General features: G+C 41.7%; 1 protein-coding gene across 2 annotated transcripts in view; it reads left to right on the plus strand.

The window, feature by feature from the left end:
• Positions 1–520: 520 nt before the first annotated feature.
• Positions 521–21,200, plus strand: part of POLA1 (DNA polymerase alpha 1, catalytic subunit) — a 204,010-nt gene continuing 183,330 nt past the window's right edge. The window contains exons 1-12 of one of the 2 annotated variants that reach the window (XM_062608043.1): positions 521–711; positions 2,220–2,344; positions 3,322–3,418; positions 3,901–3,981; positions 5,534–5,649; positions 5,901–5,963; positions 7,451–7,549; positions 12,045–12,240; positions 12,474–12,639; positions 13,550–13,725; positions 17,086–17,198; positions 17,673–17,789. In XM_062608043.1, the coding sequence (XP_062464027.1) occupies positions 681–711; positions 2,220–2,344; positions 3,322–3,418; positions 3,901–3,981; positions 5,534–5,649; positions 5,901–5,963; positions 7,451–7,549; positions 12,045–12,240; positions 12,474–12,639; positions 13,550–13,725; positions 17,086–17,198; positions 17,673–17,789 (1,380 nt within the window). In that variant the 5' untranslated portion in view covers positions 521–680. The remainder of the gene's footprint in view (positions 712–2,219; positions 2,345–3,321; positions 3,419–3,900; positions 3,982–5,533; positions 5,650–5,900; positions 5,964–7,450; positions 7,550–12,044; positions 12,241–12,473; positions 12,640–13,549; positions 13,726–17,085; positions 17,199–17,672; positions 17,790–21,200) is intronic. The other variant, XM_062608044.1, reaches the window with a different exon arrangement.

Raw genomic sequence — 21,200 nt, forward strand, 5'->3', positions numbered from 1 at the left:
CCCTTATCACTTCTCCAGGCTAAACAACCCCAGTTCCCTCAGCTGCTCCTCATCAGATTTGTGCTCCAGACCCTTCACCAGCTTTGTTGCCCTCTTCTGGACCTGCTCCAGCACCTCAATGTCTCTCTTGTAGTGAGGGGCCCAAAACTGAACACAGTATTCCATGTGCAGCCTCACCAGTGGGCAGTATGGAGGGAAGATCACTGCCCTGGCCCTGCTGGCCACCCTGTTTCTGATATAGGCCAGGATGCTGTTGGCCTTCTTGGCTGCCTGAGCACAAGCTGGGTCATGTTCAGCTCCATCAATAAGCACCCCAAGGTCCTTCTCCGCGGATCAGCTTTCCAGCCGCTCTTCCCCCAGCCTGTAGCTTTGCACCGGCCTCTCAGGCCCCCAGGATAAACCAGCACCTGCAAAGCCGCTGTCGTACCGGCGGCCCCCTCACAGCCCCACAGCCGCTCCCTCCGACCCCAGTCAGGCCGCCGCAGGCCTCGCCCAGGAAGCGGCTCCGCCCCGCGCGACGCTTCCGTCCCGCGCTCGACCTCGGGGAGTTCCGTGTGGCTGCCAGGCCCGGAGCCGCCACTGCCGCCGCTGATTGGCTGCCGCGCCGGGCGGAGGACTCGCGGGCCTCCCGCCTCCCGCCACTTTCGGGAGCCTTGGCGCCAGTGGAGAGCGCGGGCGCCATGGCCGAGAGCGGCGCTCAGGGTCCGCACGGTGAGGCTCGCGGGGCGGCAGTCCCCTTCTTCGCGGCGTAGGCGGCGGCCGCCGTCGCCTTGGGGTTTAAGGGGTGGGGGACGGGGCTGGGGGTAACGGGGCAGCCGCACTCGGGAAGGGGAAGGGGAAGGGGAGGGGGAGGGGGGAAGAGCGCACTCGCGGGAGCGTTCGGAGAGGGACCCTTCACCCGCCCGTAGGGGCCAGGGCTGGGGCCTGAGCGGCGCTGCCGGCGGCATCCCGCGTCCCCCGCCCTGCCGTGGCTTCGCGGCTCTGTAGCTGCGCTGCCCGGGCGGGGGGCGGGCGGGTGTTCTGCCTGGCGGCGGGTGCGGGCCGCGCAGCCCCCCGCTGCCCCGCGCGGCTCCCCGCTGTCCCGCACGCTCCCGGCACCAGTTTCCTCACTGCCGCATGGCCGGGTTATCCCGGACGGGAAGGCTGTGTGTGGGCTTACCTCCTCCTCAGGCCGCCTGGCGCGGCCCTGGCACTTCACTGCTGAGGGACCGGGCGGTGCAGGTGGTCTTAGCGAGGTGTGCAGATACGTTTGTGTCTGGAGGAGCGCGTAGCCTTAGGTGCTTTCTTACAGTAAATACAAAGAGTTGACAGGAAATCTGGTATGAATGCACCCAAAGCGTTGAATCGTTGCAGTTCCTCATCGGGTACCGAGCAGGGTAAATGCCCTTTTTTTAGCCCATCACAGCCCTTACGATACACTTCCTTACTCGGGGCTCAGCAGAATGCCCTCGGTGCAGCTCTGTTAACAGTTTGGCATCCTGCTGTCACCAGGAAGGAACAGACCTTCCCCTGTGCTGCCTGGCCTGGCTTGGGAGCTTGCACTAGCCCTGGGTCTCCTCTGCCTGGAGTCAGGGCATTCAGCTCGTCACACAGCCCATAGCCTTGCACCTAGGCTAATTGTTTGCTTTCGTGAGTTGGGTTGGGGTCAGATAAATGTTCCCCCCAAAAAATCAAGGGAGAAGTGGAGGTCACCCTGCTGGGGGGAGCATTGTGAAGGGAAGAAAGCATAAGAAGAAATGGAGCATCAGTCTTAATGCTGTGAGCAAATTACTCCTCAGTTGTCTTGGTCTAACTGCACTCAAACATTGTGAAACCACCAAAAAACCCATTACTGCTTTGTAGCAATATAGGCCTTTTCTGAGCCTATCTATTCCTGAGTTGTCATGGAGACATGCAAAATAAAAGAGCTGGAAATTCCCAAGGAAAGAGTGGAGATCCTTTTCAAATAATGGCTGATGAGATTGGAGAGGTGCTTTAGAAATCTAGGTGGTAGCTCCTTGCTGAATATGAAATCTCTTTGATCTGACTGTCTGAGACCATGCCTCTTCCAGATTTGGCTTTTCGAGAGCCATCCGTGACTGTCCTTTTAGCCAAGTAGGTCTCTGTGTTGATTTTAAGCAAAGCTGCAAGCATCTATTAATACATCAGTGAACACTAAGTACCAAAGATAACAGCAGCTCATTACTAAACTTATCTCTCCTGGTTTTAATGAATTGCAGCTATGCACGAGTCTGGCAGTTTTGCAGCATCGCGTTCTAGACGTGAGAAGAAGTCTAGAAGAGGCCAGCAAGAAGCGCTGGAACGTCTGAAAAAAGCCAAAGCTGGTGAAAAACTGAAATATGAGGTAAAGATGCCTCATCTTTTCAATAAAAAGTGTATGTGAGCGAAGATGCTTAACTATCTTTTATATGTCTCTAAAAGTTATGGGAAACAAAATCTGCCTTTCAGATCACCTTTTTTTTTTTTTAAGCAAGTATTTTTTTCTGAATGTAACAGTAATTGTTTTTCTACTTTCTGGTGTTTATTTGTTCCTTTCTGTTTTCAAAGCTAAAACAGCTCTATCAACTGGAAGGCAAACATGCTTGGTATGGCTTGAGAACTATCCCACAAGGAAGGACCAACTTTTTATATTTAATTGTGTAATTAATGTTATAAGAAGTACTTTTTTGTTTTTCTTCAACTTCAAATGATTTTAAAACTTTAAATGAATTCCAGAGCGTTACAAGACTGAAATCCATTAATATTGATATGCTGTGTTTCCACAAAGAACCCAAAATTTAAATATTTAACTGGTAGAGCTGAAATCGGCAATGTAACATCAATACTGCCCAATTAATAGTAATGACATCAGGAAGTAAATTCCACATTGAGGTGATTAAATCTAAAGAAGCCTGAAGTGTGTAGGTCATTAACATGCAAATTTACGCTGAGGCACAGAAGAACATCTTCTGCGTTATGCTTGGGCCCATCAAATTACCTTCCTTTTCATTGAGCTCATCTTGGTGTTTGAGAGTGGAGCCAGTGGTCTGAAGTCTCCATTGCTAGGGTTATTTTAATATGAAATGAGCAATAAATTAAGTCAGTTTCAAATGAAGTCTCTGCCAGTACTTCAGTAGATTTTGAGTTTGCATACACTGTGATGTTTTTAACAAGTGATAATGTCTCACTGCCTAACAAGAAACTTAAGCTGAATCACGATTGTCAACCATGTAACAGTGTAGGGAATGATGCATTTCTTGTGAACTTTTATGTTCTTATTGATGACCTGTATTAATAAATAATCGTATGGGAACTGTTAATCTCAGTATACCTTCACTGTAGGTTGAGGAGTTTACAGGCATTTATGATGAAATAGATGAGGATGAATATTCCAAGATGGTCCGAGAACGTCAGGATGATGACTGGATTGTTGATGATGGTAAGTTAAGATTGATTTGGAGAGTTATTTTGATTATAGTGTTATAACTTAATTAGGCTTCGTAATGTTCATGGTTTGAGGTAAGTTATAGCTAGGTCGTTCTTAAAAATTGTTTTAGGAGACAAGTTTTTATGTGGAAATGAATCTTTTGTGTTATAGTAGTGTGTTAGGATGGTGTTGAAAATATTTTTCTGTTAAGAACTGATTGTTGTGAAATTTTATTTCCAGTTATCAGTGATATAACTTCAAAAAGAAGTACTGTAATTGATAATTTCTAATTAAACGCGTATTAGTATATTTAGTCTGATGCAAGATACAGCTGAAAGTGCTGTAGTGTTTAACACTTTTGCATTTATGACATTTGCTCTATACTGAAGAGGAAAAAGTGCTTAAATATATAAAGCTTCTGATTATAGATACATTTAGAAATACCAGAAGACAGAATTTAAAATGTAAATTTATAACGATTTGTTTTTCTACAGATGGGATAGGTTATGTTGAAGATGGAAGGGAAATCTTTGATGAAGATCTGGATGATGATGCTCTTGGTTCCAGTAGGAAAGGTAGGTTGAACATGATCACTGTAGACTGTCTTCAGTGGCTTTAAAAATGTACCTAAAATGGGCAACTTCTTGGCATCAGTATGTGGTGGATATGGCCAAATGGCATGTTACTTCAAGCTCTGTGGATTCTCTTTAGCGCCTGTGATGCTGATGGTAGAGATCCACAAATTGGGGTTAAATAGCTGTGACTACTTCAGCATTATCAGGGCATTTTTATTTACAGACTTCTGTGGGATATATATTCACTTCTAGGACAAATGCATCTAGAAATCATCTTGGTTTCCAAAGCCAGCGTCTAAAGAATGTGTCGTCCCTCTGGCCGCTGAAATGCTTGCTTCTAAGGATCTGGGATCAAATGATTTTGCCAAATTTTATGAAAGTGGTGGCAAACCACCTGGAGAAATTCACTCTGTAGAGAATCATAGAACCATAGAATAGTTAGGGTTGGAAAGGACCTTAAGATCCTTTGGACCTTAGTTCCAACCTTGGATCCTTTGATTGGACCTTAGTTTCAACCCCACTTCCATGGGCAGGGACACCTCACACTAAACCGTGTCACCCAAGGCTCTGTCCAACCTGGCCTTGAACACCGCCAGGGATGGAGCATTCACAACTTCCCTGGGCAGCCCATTCCAGTGCCTCACCACCCTAACAGTAAAGAACTTCCTTATATCCAATCTAAACTTCCCCTGTTTAATTTTTAACCCATTACCCTTTGTTCTGTCTCTGCAGTCCCTGATGAAGAGTCCATCCCCAGCATCTCTGTAGCCCCCCTTCAGATACTGGAAGGCTGCTATGAGTTCTCCATGCAGCCTTCTCTTCTTCAGGCTGAACAGTCCCAACTTTCTCAGCCTGTCTTCATACGGGAGGTGTTCCAGTCCCCTGATCGTCCTTGTGGCCCTCCTGTGGACTTGTTCCAACAGTTCCATGTCCTTTTTATGTTGAGGACACCAGAACTGCACACAGTACTCCAAGCGAGGTCTCACGAGGGCAGGATCACCTCCTTCGACCTGCTGGTCGCGCTCCTTTTGATGCAGCCCAGGATACGGTTGGCTTTCTGGGCTGCAGACACACACTGAAGCCGGCTCATGTTCAGTTTCTTATAGACCAACACCCCCAAGTCCTTCTTTGCAGGGCTGCTCTGAATCTCTTATCTAAATTCAAGTCTAAATCCAAGATGATCTTTTCTGAATCCAAGTTTAGTGCCAAAATTCTGGACACATTTTGTTTGATTGGTTTTTGTTTTGCTTTTTAATGGAGATCCTTCCAGGTAAAGTATCTTGGTCGATTTTCTTGAATATGAATATGCAAAGAGCATCTCTGATGTAATTAGGAAAGATAGGTTTTAATAGTAAATTAGGTGCTGATAGGGTTTTGCTTTTTCTGTGTGTGCATGGCAGACATTGCAAAGCTGACAGCAAATGACATGATAAGGCTTCATTTCAGCCAGCATTGTAAAGGTGGAAAAAGTAGACTTATTCATGATAATAACTAGACCATTAAACATTGAGCTTTTCTGATGTAGGACTCACAATTTTATATTTTTCTGTAGGAAAAGGTGGCAAAACATCTACAGTTGATAAAAAGAATGTGAAAAAATCTGTGGTGTCAAAGCCAAACACAATTAAGTCTATGTTTATAGCCAGTGCTGGGAAGAAAAACACAGATGTAAGTTTTTACATTTTGAATTTAAATATTTCTGACTTGTTCGCAGTGTTTCAGTATGAGTCGAATAAAACAAGGGCTCATTCCAGTTTCTTGTGTCTAGCAAGATGTAAACTCCTATTACAATCTCTTGTGTATTGAGCATTCCTGAAAATATTGTATGTGTTTTGTAGAAACCTTTTAGTTATTTGCTGCTGGTCTCCTCATTGGGTTTTCACATATAACTAAGAACTGACTAGCCTGTTACCTTACAGAAAACTGTGGACCTGTCAAAGGATGATTTACTAGGGGATATTCTTCAAGATCTTAATGCTGAAGTAAGTATATTAATAAAAATTGCTTGAAACACCTTAATCCATTAATTTTTCTTGCCATGGGATCAGGAAAATAATGACTTTGTAAAACGTGAGATTGATTTCTTTCGTAACACATCTGTTTGGTATATTCCATGTGTATGCAGTCTAACTGTCATCTCTACCATGCAGAGGTTGCGTGATTGTATTGGTTTGGTAAACTCAAACTTCTGTGTCCTGATTAGAGATTGTTTATATTAATATTATGTAGAACCTGTGCTAATGCAGCCTTCTAGGTTTTAGTCAGCATGGAGTGAAACAGGACTTACCTGCCTCTGAATCATGTATGCCATACAGGTATATCATGATGCTCCAGCCAGTATACTGCAAGATATTTCCATCTGGTGTGTTGGGGTTCACAAGAGGAGCTGAGGGAGGACTGTTTCAGCAGATGATGTAGCCTGAACTTCTGTCTGCCTCCTGCTTTCTGCAGTTTGCTAGACAGAACCAGAGTAACACTTCCTCAGAGTTAGGAGTGCCGCTGTAGCCGGGTTGAACTACCTCTAACAGAGTTAGAGTTATGGCCACTCTAGCCAGGTTGAACTGTCTGAAATAGGGCTATTCCTCATCATGAATGACTTTTTAATGGATTAATGCCCCATATCAATATTTCTTAAAATGGATTGCTCAGATGTAAACCGTGAAACTGCTGTAGTGATGCAGTACTGAAATGAAATATGTTGTATCATAATAAGAATAATGTGTTTTTACAGGGCAGTAAGAGAGGTATAGATGTTCCAGTATAAAGTTGTTCTCTTGGTTTTGTGCACTTGCTATTTCATTCCTCCCTATGGTATCTGATTGAGAGTTATAATATCTCATGGTATCAAAACCCCTCAAATCATTAAGCAAATGCTTTATAATGCTGTCAGATTTTATGGAGCATCGATTAGGGAAAAGGATGCTAATAATTGCCCTATGGCTTCTATTTACTTAAATAGTAGCTCTTCTTTTTTTTGGCTTAGTTGTTTGTTTTCTAAAATTTCTTTCATTATTAGCTATTGATAAGTATAAAATACCTGTACAAGTGAATAAATTAAAATGGGTTTTCCTCTAGTGTGACAGTGCTGAAAGAGCACTTCTGCCTTTCTTAAGGCATGTGTGCGCAGTACTGTTATTTCAGCAGACATGAAGAACACCCCACCAGTTATTCTGCTATTATTACGCATCAAAGGCATGGTTAGCTATTGAAATGCCCATGCTTGAAAACTGTTTCACTTATTGACAGTTTTTGTCTCAAACTGTTTACCAAAAATATCTAGCGTCTGTCTTCATGGGTTGATTGGTCAGATAACTTTTCCTTTTTATGTGGCTGAGTTGTATATCAGGAGGTGTGTTTTCTTGGCAAATGAGAAATACTGGTCTTTTCTTTGATGGGAAATATTACTAGCTAAGACAAAAGAAAACACTAAACAACACCTCTTCCCTTTCTCTTTTCCTTCAATATTCAGACTGTTCAGCTAAGTCCACCACCAATTATAATGCTGAAAAGGAAAAGGCTTGCTGGAGTACCACTGAATCCTTTCTCTGTGCAGTCCCAAACACCTCAGGTAAAAGGAAAGATCAAAAAAGTTCTCATCAATAAGTATTAATGTGTATTTTGGTTGATCTGAATATTGCTTTATTTCTGTTTCTAGAAATCACCTTTCTCATTAGCTTCCTTAGCAATGTTACTCTAACTTCATATATTTTCCCTTTTCCCCTTCCATGTTAATACATACAAAAAGGATGATATTCTTTTTATCTTTAGTATAGTAGTAGTATGCAGGTATTATATCTGACAGGTGAAACTGTTTTTGTAATGTTAGGTGCATCACATGAAGGTGAGCTTCTGCTTTTTCTCTTAAAAGTAGGAAAGACCCTTGTGGCAAGGAAAGGGTGGGGGAAGTGAAATAAGGAGAAGAAACAGTATTTTTGGGTGTGAAAAAGGTGAAGAAACTCACTTTCTGCAGAAATGGAAAGCTAATGAAAAAATTAAGCTGTGGATAGAAGTTTACCCTAGTGGAAGACTTTGGAGTAAAAGGAAGGACAGGCTGCTATTTTGTTAAGGACAGAACAGCATTTTGATAAGAGTTCTGGTAAATGAAAAGGACTTTATAGCAGGAAATACAGTGAGATATTTGGTAAGAGTCTGTAGAGGGCAAATGGAGTAGATCACAGATTTAATTTGTGAAACCTTGTGTAATGGTGACATCAACTCTTACATTTAAGATAGTCACCAGTGGCACTCAATTCAGCACCTGTATTGGAGCCTAGACACATCTGAGATAGACAAAAAGGGACATATAGTAAGAGGGGATCTTTGTCCTTAGGCTGCAAAACAGTGGTCACTTTTGTAGGAAACATTGAGAAGGAAATTGATTTCCAGACATGGGAGGAATTTGAAATCTGTTTCAAGATGAAGAGGATGAAGAATGAAAGCTTAAACATTAAAATATGATAAATGGGCATAAAAAGTGAGATGGTAGTGAAGCATTCTACTTCAGGAGATGAGCAGAAGTATGAATAAATCCATTTGGCTGAGATAGCAAAAAATTGTTGGTGAAAGTAGATTAAGTTGTGTTTGCTGGTATTGGCCATAGTAGAAGTAGCTGAACTGAGATTAAAACCATAGAAATGATTGTGCGATGCTAAATTCTGTGTGTGTCAATAACAGCTTTCCCTGAAGATAAAGGTTTTGAACCTTGCCACAGGTTAAGGGTCAGTAGATGCAGAGACCTGTTGTTGATGATGGTGGTGGCCTCTTAGAATCATAGAAACATAGAATCATTAGGGTTGGAAAGGACCTTAAGATCATCTAGTTCCAGCCCCCCTGCCGTGGCAGGGACACCTTATGCTAAATCATATCACCCAAGGCCTCGTCCAACCTGGTCTTGAACACTGCCAGGGATGGAGCATTCACAACCTCCCTGGGCAACCCATTCCAGTGCCTCACCACCCTAACAGGAAAGAAATTCCTTTTTATATCCAACCTAAACTTCCCCTGTTTAAGTTTTAACCCGTTACCCCTTGTCCTGTCACTACAGTCTCTAATGAAGAGTCCCTCCCCAGCATCCTTACAGGCCCCCTTCAGATACTGGAAGGCTGCTAGGAGGTCTCCACACAGCCTTCTCTTCTCCAGGCTGAACAGCCCCAACTTCCTCAGCCTGTCTTCATATGGGAGGTGCTCCAGTCCCTTGATCATCCTCGTGGCCCTTCTCTGGACTTGTTCCAGCAGTTCCATGTCCTTTGTATGTTGAGGACACCAGAACTGCACACAATACTCCAGGTGAGGTCTCACAAGAGTAGAGTAGAGGGGCAGGATCGCCTCCTTCAACCTGCTGGTCACGCTCCTTTTGATGCAGCCCAGGATACAGCTGGCTTTCTGGGCTGCAAGCGCACACTGAAGCCGGCTCATGTTCATTTTCTCATCAGCCAACACCCTCAAGTCCTTCTTTGCAGGGCTGCTCTGAATCTCTTCTCTGCCCAACCTGTAGCTGTGCCTGAGATTGCTCCGACCCAGGTGTAGGACCTTGCACTTGTCATGGTTAAACTTCATGAGGTTGGCTTCAGCCCACCTCACAAGTGTGTGAAGGTCCCTCTGGATGGCATTCCTTCCCTCCAGGGTATCAACCGAACCACACAGCTTGGTGTTATCGGCAAACTTGCTGAGGGTGCACTCAATCCCACTGTCCATGTCAGCGACAAAGATGTTGAACAAGACCGGTCCCAGCACCGATCCCTGAGGGACACCGCTCGTTACTGGTCTCCAGCTGGACATTGAGCCATTGACCACAACTCTTTGTGTGCGGCCATCCAGCCAGTTCTTTATCCACTGAGTGGTCCACCCATCAAATTGATGTCTCTCCAATTTAGAGACAAGGATGTCATGTGGGACAGTGTTGAACGCTTTACACAAGTCCAGGTAGATGACATCAACTTCTCTACCCCTGTCCATCAGTTCTGTAGCCCCATCATAGAAGGCCACCAAATTGGTCAGGCAGGATTTCCCCTTAGTGAAGCCATGCTGGCTGTCACCAAGCACCTTGTTGATTTTCATGTGCCTTAGCATGCCTTCCAGGAGAATCTGCTCCCAAGATTTCACCAGGCACAGAGGTGAGACTGACTGGTCTGTAATTCCCTGGGTCATGGGAATTACAATTCAAATGGGGGTTATATTTCCCCTTTTCCAGTCATCGGGAACTTCACCTGACTGCCATGATTTCTCAAATATGATGGCCAGTGGCTTAGCAACTTCATTTGCCAGCTCCTTCAGGACCCATGGATGGATTTCATCAGGTCCCATGGGCTTGTGCACATTCAGATTTTTAAGGTGGTCTTGAACCAGATCCTCTCCTACAGTGGGTGCAAGGTCTTCATTCTCACAGTCCCTGCATCTGCCTTCCAAGACATGGGTGGTGTGGTCAGAGGCTTTGCCAGTGAAGACCGAGGCAAAGAAGTCATTCAGAACCTCAGCCTCCTCCAAATCCTGTGTAGCCAGTTCTTCCGAGAGCTTCCTGAGGGTGCCTACATTCTCCCTAGTCTGTTTTTTATTTGCTATGTACCTGTAGAATCCCTTCCTGTTATCTTTAATACCTCTAGCTAAGTTTAATTCTAACTGGGCCTTAGCTTTCCTAACCTGGTCCCTAGCTTCCCGGACAACATCCCTGTACTCAAGGACAACACCTGTCCTTGCTTCCACTTATTATAAGCCTCTTTTTTCAATTGAATTTTCCTCAGGAGCTCCTTATCCATCCAAGGAGGTCTCCTGTCCCTCCTGCTGCACTTCCTTCTGGTTGGGATACAACACTCCTGAGCTTGCAGCAGGTGATCCTTGAATATCAACCAACAGTCTTGGGCCCCTCTGCCCTCTAGGGCTGTATCCCATGGAACCTTACTAAGCAGGTTCCTGAAGAGGCCAAAGTCTGCTGTCTTGAAGTCCAGGGCAGTGAGCTTGCTGCATGCTCTTCTCACTGTCCTGAGGATCTCAAATTTGACCATCTCCTGATCGCTGCATCCAAGGCTGCCCTGGAGCGTCACATTTCCAACGAGCCCTTCCCTGTTGGTGAGCACAAGGTCAAGCATGGCACCTCTCCTTGTCAGCTCCTCTGTTACTTGCAGAAGGAAGTTGTCTTCTACACAATCGAGGAACCTCCTGGATTGCTTGTTATGGGCCGTACCGTCCTTCCAACAGATGTCAGGGTGGTTGAAGTCACCCATGAGAACAAGGGCCTGTGAGCGTGAGGCTTTTCCTATCTGTCTATGGAGTGCTTCATCCGCAGGTTCTCCTTGATCAGGCGGTCTGTAACAGATCCCCACAGTAATGTCTCCCATAGCTATATTCCCTTTAACCCTGACCCACAAACTCTCTGTGGACTGCTCACCTGTCCCCAGACAGAGTTCCATACTCTTCATACACATCTTCCATTATGAAGAGATTCTGTAACTGCTGCTGTAGTGGCATCCTGTCTGAAAAACAAACTCAGTGCTTGCTGCCTCAGAGCTCAGGCTTTCAGAGCATGCTGAAATACAGTTTCTTTGTCTTCCTCGCTCTACCTGTTTTGTCTGTAGCATGAAGAAATGTTTTGGAGAGGCACCCTGCTCTCTAGACCCATGGGGTCCTGTAGACATCTTGAACTCATTACTGATATGAACAGGTATAAACTACCATATTGGTTGGTCTTCCCTGGTTGGTCCAGGTGCTGTCCTTGCCTGACAAATAGTCATAATACTTGGTTCACACAGAGGATTTGATTTAGGAACGGAGTAATGTTATGTGGGAAAACAGTGAAAGTAACCACCAATTTAATCAAATGTAATGCATGGCCGTTGTAAAATGTTTTTTAAAATTATAGCAGAAGCACATCACGGCAGGAATGATGGTGTAGAATTGAAGTTTACTTTTAAGGAGTTTTAGATATCGTGCTGAAAATTATATGGAACTCTTTCTTTAGGCCTGGTTACTTGTTCTGTAAGTAGTAACTGCTGGTTACTATTTACTATTTTTTTTCCCCTTTTATGCTCTTAAGAGTTGTTTTTTTAACTCATGGCTGAAATGTCTTTCAGGTAATCCCCCCTGTATCAAAGAAAGCTCCTGCTCATCTCAGAAAGGAAACTCCTCCTCCAGCTTCATTTCATCCTATACATCCCAATTACAAAGTAAAATCTGTCATAGTCTCTGAAAATGAGGATGCCAAGTATGAACAAAAAGCTACAGAAAATGGGGGAATAGCGAAAACAACAGGAGAGACAGCTATTGAAGGTATCAAAAACAAATCTAAATGCAGTTCTTGAAACTTTTTAAATAAGGTGGCTTAGTGTTAAAACACTTAGCTTATTCTAGTTAGATGCTTAGATAACTTAAATGTTATATTTTGTTTGTACATTAATACTGTATATGCTTATGCATATAGTATGCTATTTACACATACTGCTGTAGTATATAGTGTGTCATTTTAATGATTCAAGCCTTTAATTCTGTGTGCAACACTTCAGATGATGATCAGGGTATGATGGATTTTGATGAGGAGGACTTCAATGAACCTATGGAAGCAGAGCATGTGGAAACTATACCTGAAACAGCTGAAAGCTTGAAGAGAGACAATGGAATTGAAAAGAAGACAGAGCAGATAGAATCAGAGAAGAAAGAGACATCTGTCTTGTAAGAATATCTTTCTTTTTTTTTTTGTTTTCCACCAAGAAGTCTTTCAATACCCATAAACCTTAGATTTAGCTTCACACTTGTCTTTGCCAATGGGATAATTGTGATACAGGCAGAATGATAATGCTATGTGGTTGTTTTTTTTTTTTAATAGGGATGTTAAAATGGTAATGTTGAACATGTAGATAGCTACTTAATTGAAAAATAGTTGGTATTTTGGGGGCTTAGCACATGACATAACACATTTCAGTACACTGAGGTGACTCAGTGTAGGGGTTGAACAATGAAGTTTGATGCCAATAAGCAAAAACAAGGAATTGCTAATGATGCTTAGTCTAACCATCTATGAAGATATTTCATAAGTTTAGTTGTTAGAAGTATTGTCACTAAAAGTAACTTCACATGATGAGCAGCTGTGTCTTTGGAAATAGGAAAAAAGTTGTTTTTTTTTTCCGTTATTTTTGATTACTTGGGAGAATTTTGAATTATGTTTCCATAACTTTAAACTGTAAAAAATTGAATGGTCAAAAAGACTTAAACATTTAATGACTGAAAAGATAGTTTTGTTGAAACAATCTTTTGTTAGCACTGAGCAACTGTACAGATGGGTGGATATATTTGTTCTGTAAAGGCTTGAATGACAAAGGCTGAAATACCAGGTGAATGAATTTTAAAGCCTCTGTTTTTGTGTACTGAGAATGATACTTGTATATGGGTTTTTCTCTTTGTCATTACATCCTGCTTTTCAGAAGAAATCTGAGGAAACCCAACTTTTGGGAATGTTGCTTGGTAGTGGAAAGAGCAACAGAAGGTGTGAGAATATAGGGATGAAAAAAAAGGAAAACAATTGTAGTTACAGCAAAGGCATATCTTTATTTCTTGTTTGTTTCTTCTTCTGCAAAACCTGCAGAAGTTCTTTCCCAGATATTTTATGTTGGGACAGAGTTGATGAGGATGAAGCTGATCTAGTAGCAGCAGAAGTTCAGCTGGACCCCAACCTCCTTCCGCTTGTGAATGGGGAAAATGATGATCAAGTCTTAAGATTTTACTGGCTGGATGCTTATGAAGATCAGTACAGTCAGCCAGGTAACTGTTCACTTGAAGGCAGGAAATGCCATTTTGATTCTTCCTATGTAACTGGTATTTTCAGACTTGACTGAATTATGTCTAGATAGCCTGTCTCTCTGTGCTTTATAACTTGTCCGTTCATCTCCTAATTTTCCTCAGCTTTGTCCTCGGTGCAGGGCACTGACTGGGGAAAAAAAAGAATGTTGTCTCTTGGTCAAGTGTAGTAGTAGGGATGTACAAAGGGAGCTACTAGCGCTTCTCACTGTTGGTGACTCATTGGTCTTCTTAAAACTGTGCACGCTCTAGGAATAAGCTGATGTTAATTTCTTATACATTGGTGCAACAATTGAGCATTCTTTTTTCTTGTTTCTGGAAATGTAACTTAAAATTCTGGTGGACTATTAGGAAGTCTGTACAATAACAGTTGCACATTTATATGAAGGAGAGGTGTATCTATCAAGGGAGGAAGACAGCCTGAAAAATACGAGGTCTGCCTAAACTGTCTAAATCTTGCAGACTGTCTTTGGATCAACATCCCTAAAATACTTTGTGCAGTTGAAGTATGAATCCTAGCTCTCAGTCTTTAAAACTGTGGCTTTCTAATCTCAGCCCTGACAAAAGAAGTCGTGTTTGCATCTGCTCTAAGCACTTCTCATCTGTCTTCACATTTCCTCAGCAGCTTTAGGATCTTAGATTTCTAATTTGTGCTTCATGTAGGTTTACTGGAAGGTTCTTCCATATGTTGAAGATTTTTTGGAATTGATGCTGTAAGCATTGAGTCAGATGTGTTTCTCTGTTGCACCTTTTGTTGTAAGCTGGGATGCCATACTTAAATATGAGACTGTGCTGGGCTGAGCAGCTTGGTGATGGGAGTGGTAATAATCATAGATATCTTGATGAAATCAATGGCTCTAATATAGAATTGCTACTTTTAAAGACTCCACTATTGTTCTTTTTCCTTTTTTTTGTCTTCTTAGTCAGTGCTTTCTGAATGGAACTTAATTATGAAAGGATTTCTGTTTCTTGCATGCAAGGAGTGTTCTTTTCTCATTATGACTTTTTCAGGACTGAATAATAAACACCGCACCTGTTTTCAATTAGTAATGTAGAAGGGAAAATTTTGGTACTGCTTTTTGTTTAACATGTTCGTGATCTTTGTTTATGCCTCATTTGCTGTGATGTCAAATGCACTGCCTGAAGAGTAAATACCATAGCATAATCATGAGACTCTTTCAAACTTAATGATTTTTTTGAGGCTTACTTTTCATAATTCCCCTTACTATCTTAGGCAGAGAACTTGGGAATTGTAATCCTATTAACCTTTTAAAGAAATAATGAATAAAACCTGCCCTTTCCCCTCTGCAGGACATTTTCCCCATCTCTTGACTTGGGTTGTCTTTTGGTTCATTGGTAGCATGATATTTCTTTTCACAGACTATGTTTTACAGATTTACACCCATTTTTTTCTTCTTTCTGTAGTCAGGTTTAGAGGGGATAGGGCCTGATACAAGTTCTCTCATTTCTTGGTTTTACATACGAAATGTTTCTGAAAACTCTTTGAAGTTATCCCTGCTTTTAGTATGTCCGGAGGTAGTATGTGTTCATCTAGGTGACCTCCAAAGCTTCCTTCCATCCTAAATTACTCTAATTCCCATTTTTGGGATTAAGACCTTTCATTTTTTCCAAACTCGAGTTGGTTGAAATTTGTCTTTGCAATCTTGGCAGCCTTTTACCCTGTCTTTGGGTCATGTATCCTTCCTTCTACCTCACCTGCTTATATGTATGCCTCTGACAGGTTAACTTCTCCATGCCCTTAATATTGCCAGCTGTTCAAGCAACCAGCTACTGTTTTGTGGTCTCTCCCATAGTTTCATCTTTCTGTGTGACACAAACCTACCTGAGGGTTTTATCAGTTGGAAAAAAAAATGCTGGGGAGAAGAACTTCATCTTCCCTGTCACTTGGATCTGTAATTTGAAGTCTTTCTAGATCCTTTTATTCAGACTGTCTAAATCTTAAAGATTGTCTCTGTATTAAAATCTCTAAAATACTTTGTGCAGCTGAAGCTTGTATCCTAGCTCTCATCATCTTCAAAACCGCAGCATTCTCTGTCCTTGACAAAAGTAGTCTTGTTCACATCTATTCCAAGCACTCAAAAGATAATTTTTTCTTAGCCTGTCACTCTGACTGTCACCCATCTTAGTGCATCTTTGCTGGTTTATCTTTGATCTACTGGAGTAAGAAAGGTGTCTTTATATCTGATAGATCGTATGGCAGAGATAAATTATAACTCTTAACCAAGGACTTGTTTGTGCATTGTCAGACCAAGGAGAAATGCAGGTTCCAAAATCTCCTCTATCTCCACATTGTTTCTGAGACAGTCTCAGTTTTGGTATTTCTGATTTCATCAACAGTAGTTGTACTGTAGGAAGAGTGTCTTTCTGTTGTAATCAAATTCCATATTATTTGGAGTTTGAAGGGAACTTGGGCGAAGCCAGCTTTTGAGTTGTACTTGGAAGTTTATTTTATTTGTCCACAAACTGTATGTGGAAGTCAGCTGGCCTTGTTCTGCGTTATTTCAAAGTTTAACATCACTTGATTAGCATTTTGCAGCATTTTGTGCTAATGCTAAATTCTGTGTGGCTCAGAGATGCGCATGTACAATAATGACATGATCCACACTGAAGTCAGGTGTGCTAGTCCTGCTGTGTGTAGGCTTTCTGAATGGCTACCTTGGTAACATCTGCTGTCTTAACATCCACGATTTGTTGCAATGTCATAAATCTTTTGGTGTCCTCATTTGTTAAAAATAGTCAATGGCAAACTTTTTACAGTTGATCAGGTTGTAGTCGTTATCTTCAGAATGTATTTCTGCAGGTTTTCTTAGTAGTAGAATCTTGAGCTCATGTTACTGAAGTGAAGGAAAAATGTGTTAATTGTACTGGTCTAGCTGAAGAATGAAAAACTGTAGATAACACATTTCAGGAGTGATTGGCAGCACAGGTATTCTGATTATCTTCAGCTTTCGCTGATTTCTCTCTCCTTCCTCTTGCCATGATTATCAAACAAATATAGGTAGAAATGGAATATCAGAACATGATTCTGAGACTGTGTGATGCCATTTTGAGTTTCACATATCAAGGTGTTACTATAGTGATGGAGGGAGGTAGGAGCATGACGAACCAGGTATCTTATTTATAAAGCTGGTGTTTAAAACAATTTAGAATGTGCTGATACATCAGAAAGGTTTGTTGCTCAAGGACCTAAGCTAGAAGTTGTGCTTCTGGGCAAGAATACATAATAAGCTGCAGTAAGCAACATTAAGAATGATGAATTTAAGAACTGCATATTGAATTTTCTGCTGTGCCCTTCTTTCCTAGGTGTGGTATTTTTGTTTGGGAAAGTGTGGATTGAATCTGCAAACACCTATGTCAGCTGCTGTGTGACAGTGAAAAATATTGAGAGAACTGTTTACCTACTGCCACGTGAAACAGTAAGTGTATCTTTTAAGCATGTCAAACATAAGTACTTTTCATTCTGCTTATGGCACGTTATGAGTTCTACTAGTGTGTTTATGGGAACTGTTGAAGCCAGTGCTGTCTGATGTAGCCAGTGTTTTCTGATGTAGGTGGTAAAGTTGAATACAACATATATGTAGTATATCATGTGAGATGCAGAGTAGAGGGTTGTTGCTTCCTTCCTGACTCTAACAACTGCGGAGAAATTGTTGCCTTTAGACTTGTTGCTTAGGAAATAAAGTGGTCTTGAAGTATTAGAAAATTTAGTTCTTTTTAAACACTCTGTTTCAAATAGTATTTTTTAAATTTGTGTTTTCTTGGCTGATTGCACTGTAGTTTCCCCTTAAAGAAGAGATACCTGATTCAAAATGGCAAAGCAACATTCAACCTGTTGGTCATGTCTGCTGGCATTTTTTGTTAATTTTTAAAACCTGACTTGTGTTTTTGAGGAAATGGACCTATCTACTGGCAAAGAGACAGAGACTCCAGTAACTATAATGAGTGTTTTCAAGGAATTTAATGACTGCATTTCACCCAAGTATAAGATCATGAAGTTCAAATCAAAGGTTTGTTTGCAGTTATCCTACTTCATAATTTTCTGTTGTGGTTGGTGAGGTGGGAAGTCTGTTGAAGCACTGTCCAGTGGGGGAGATTATGCTGAAACACAAATATGTAACTCCTGACAATGACACGTGTAAGCCTATTTGCCTGTAAAAAAACTATCCCAATGTCTTCCCAAATATTCATAATTCTTTAACAGTGAATTTCTAACATGATTGTTTCACCAGAAGTTTAAACATACTGCTTTTGTATCTACTCATTTGCTTTTTTTGAAACTTGAGTTGAGTGCCAGACTCTTGCTTGCTTGCTGAGCTGGTTTTGGGAGTGCAGAACAGATAACAGTTCTGGTATCTAAAGCCTGGGTATCAGTTCATGGTGTTCAAGTTTAAAATGAAAGACTGTGTTGTCCAGCAGATAGGATGGTACACTGGGATTAGACCATCTTTGCACTTGACCAGATGCCACATTGAACTTTATGTTTTGGCATGTCTCATGCTGCTTCTCACCCTTTCTGTTTGGAGCATGGGTTGTCATAGTGTATTTCTAGAGAAGGTAACAAGTTATAAGGACTGTCATCCAGTGTTGAAACTTAAGCTGTTCTTGGCTTACAGTTATGGGCAGTAATCTTACAGTGTTATTTTGCTGTGTTCTGTTTGCACAACAAATCCTGAAAAGAGCATTGAAATAACAAAGTGTTGTTATAACAGAAAATTTGCACAAATAGTAATATAATACTTGTCATTAGTCTGCAGGAAAAAAGCTGACATTGTTGCAGATTTGGACTGAATTAGTTTGCTAGTGTGAGAAAGCTTTCTTGTTCATTTGCACAAAGCATTTGTCTTTTGGGGAGTTTCTGTGGGGAAAGGTCATGGCTAATATGTAAGTTAGAGGAAAAGATTTGTTCAGAGTGAAGTGCGCAGAAACTTTTGTTTCTTGAAGTAATGTGTCTGGCAAAGCTGGCTTTCATTGTCATGATTCGGTGTGGGATCAGTTGTAACTTTTCTCAGGTTGGCCATCTTGTGACTTGGTAGGATTTGTTCCTGAATAGTTGATCAAGGAATGAATGGCAAATAAAAATGCAGAGAGAATGGAATTTAACAAAATGTAAATGAGGGAAAATAGAAACAAGCGCATCTGGTAATTCAGGTTGGAAAGGCCCTCAGGAGGTCACCTAATGCAAAGCTAGAGTAATTCTGAAAGTTTAAGTTGTTCAAGTGAAAACATGATCAGTGTTTCTCAAATGGGAAATTCATGTCAGATGTCATCTCTTCATCTGTGTGTAGCTTAGTGCATTATTTACATCATTAGTACATTGTTAAACCTTTTTTAATTTTTGTTGGTACTAGCTTATCTTGTCTCTCAATACTCTGATGCAAATTTAGCTTTTTCAGTTTTATCAGTGTTATTTCTCTTGTATAGTTGATTATAACTTCATTGTTATGTATGGGGATTGGAAAGGAATGAATTCAACAGTAGGTAAAAACCCAAGTTTGTAATAGCTCACTATTCAAAGATCCTTTCAGGAATGAGGGAGGAAACTTGGGGCAAATAAATTATTTATTAGAAAAGAGGATACAAACATTTGTACTCAAGGAATGGAGTGAGGGGGAGATGCCTTTGAAGAAATTCAGATCTGCTAACAGAATCTAAGGAAGCCTCCACCTGTTCCATGGTGTTCTAAGGAAAGGGTATTGTGAGTGAGATAATGGAGTAACATAGTTTAACCTTGGCCTTTAAAAATCAAGGTAAAACATAAGTAGGAAGTATCTGAACTGTTATTTCTGATGTTAGTTAAAAGCTTATCAAATTTTTATTGAGCTTACACAGAGCTTGGGGTGAAAGACCCAACTTTGTTCACCGGAAACATGGCTACGGTGCATCTGTGGTCCCTGGGTGTTACATGGGAGGAATCCTTAGCAGGAGTAGGGAAGTAGCAGCACAAAGGCACTGTTCATACCTTACCTAGAATAATTTAACACTAGATCACCTTTATGAGGAAGGATTAACTCAAGCTACAGCAGGTACAAAAGATGGCAATTAGAAAGATGAGACAAAAGGAGGTTCAGTTATACCAGAGATAACTATGAAAGAGCTTGTCCTGGGTTCAGCAGTAGCAGTCATTTTTCCCCTTCTTGGTAGCTGGTGCAGTGCAATGTTTTGACTTTCAGCTCGGGGACAGAGCTGATAACAAGCGATGTTTTGGTTTGGCCAAGGACTTTGTGAGCCTCATGCTCTGCCAGGGAGGAGGGGAAGCCAGGAGAAAGCAGAGACGGGGCGCCTGACCCGGGCTAGCCGGGGAGGTATTCCATACCACAGCACGTCATGCCCGGGGTGAGGATGTAACTGGGAGTGAGCCGGAAGGGCTGGGAGACTGGAGGGTTGGAGGAGGTATCGGTCGGAGCTTGGTCGGGCTGGGGGGGGGCGAAGAGATGTATTCTCTTCCCTTGTTATTTCCTTTATCATTATTAGCATTGGTGGTAGCAGTAGTGATTTGTGTTATACCTTAGTTACTAAACTGTTCTTATCTCAACCAGCAGATCCGAAGCTATTAAACTGGGTTTAAACCACGACAGAGCTTTACTTTTTTTAACCTTAGTAAAGGATAATGCTAAGACCTTTTTGCTGTCTAAAAACATTAAAAGGGGATGAGCAGCAGGAAAGCTATTTAAAGGGCAGTTTCACCAAAGGAAACAAATTTATAAATTTAATTCATGAATAAATTAGGCAGGATAGTTGGGGGTGCAGAGAAGTTCTGAAATAACATACCAGAATTGTTTCTGGTAACAGTAAGAATTCAGACTCTGTTTGAATTCATTGGACTCTTCAGTAAACTGAATTTTACTAACATGGTAAAAGGCTATTCACTGTTCTGCTGATTTTGATAGTTACTGCTTCCTGGAAGCAGTGCTGCTGCTTGGAGCTATGAGGAGGGTATGGCACTAGTAATGTGGGGGTTAAAAGAAAAGGTAGTATTGAGGAGCAAGGCTGTTGGTGAGGCCTTTGGAGGGTTATTCAAGGGAAGTATTACAGTAACTCAGCTATTCCGGCTTAACACAAAATTGCACAAGTGGCACCAAATCTGGCCAGGCTTACATCTCTGCAACAAGGTGTCATTTTTCCTGCAAGGTAATTATTGAAGTAGTAGCATTCTTCCATTACTGCACCTCCTTTTTCTTTTGTTCCTTCCTGAGAGACCTCGGTTTGCCAGGTTATATACTTTATTAATCTGTTTTTCATAAGGAGTCATCATATTTCTTAATATTTCAGTCATACCACCAGAGATGTGGTGTTGTACAGCCCTTGCTTCTGTGCTTCTATAGGTTGTGCCGAGGTCTCAGATTGAAATGGTATTGGCACTCAGCTGAGTGAATGCTTCAAAAAGTCATCTCTGTACAATTGTGACTGTAAGAGCTAAT

This window comes from Pezoporus occidentalis, unplaced genomic scaffold (genome assembly GCF_034315485.1).
Source record: "Pezoporus occidentalis ecotype Australia unplaced genomic scaffold, CSIRO_AGI_Poc_V1 ctg129, whole genome shotgun sequence".
Lineage (NCBI taxonomy): Eukaryota > Metazoa > Chordata > Aves > Psittaciformes > Psittacidae > Pezoporus > Pezoporus occidentalis.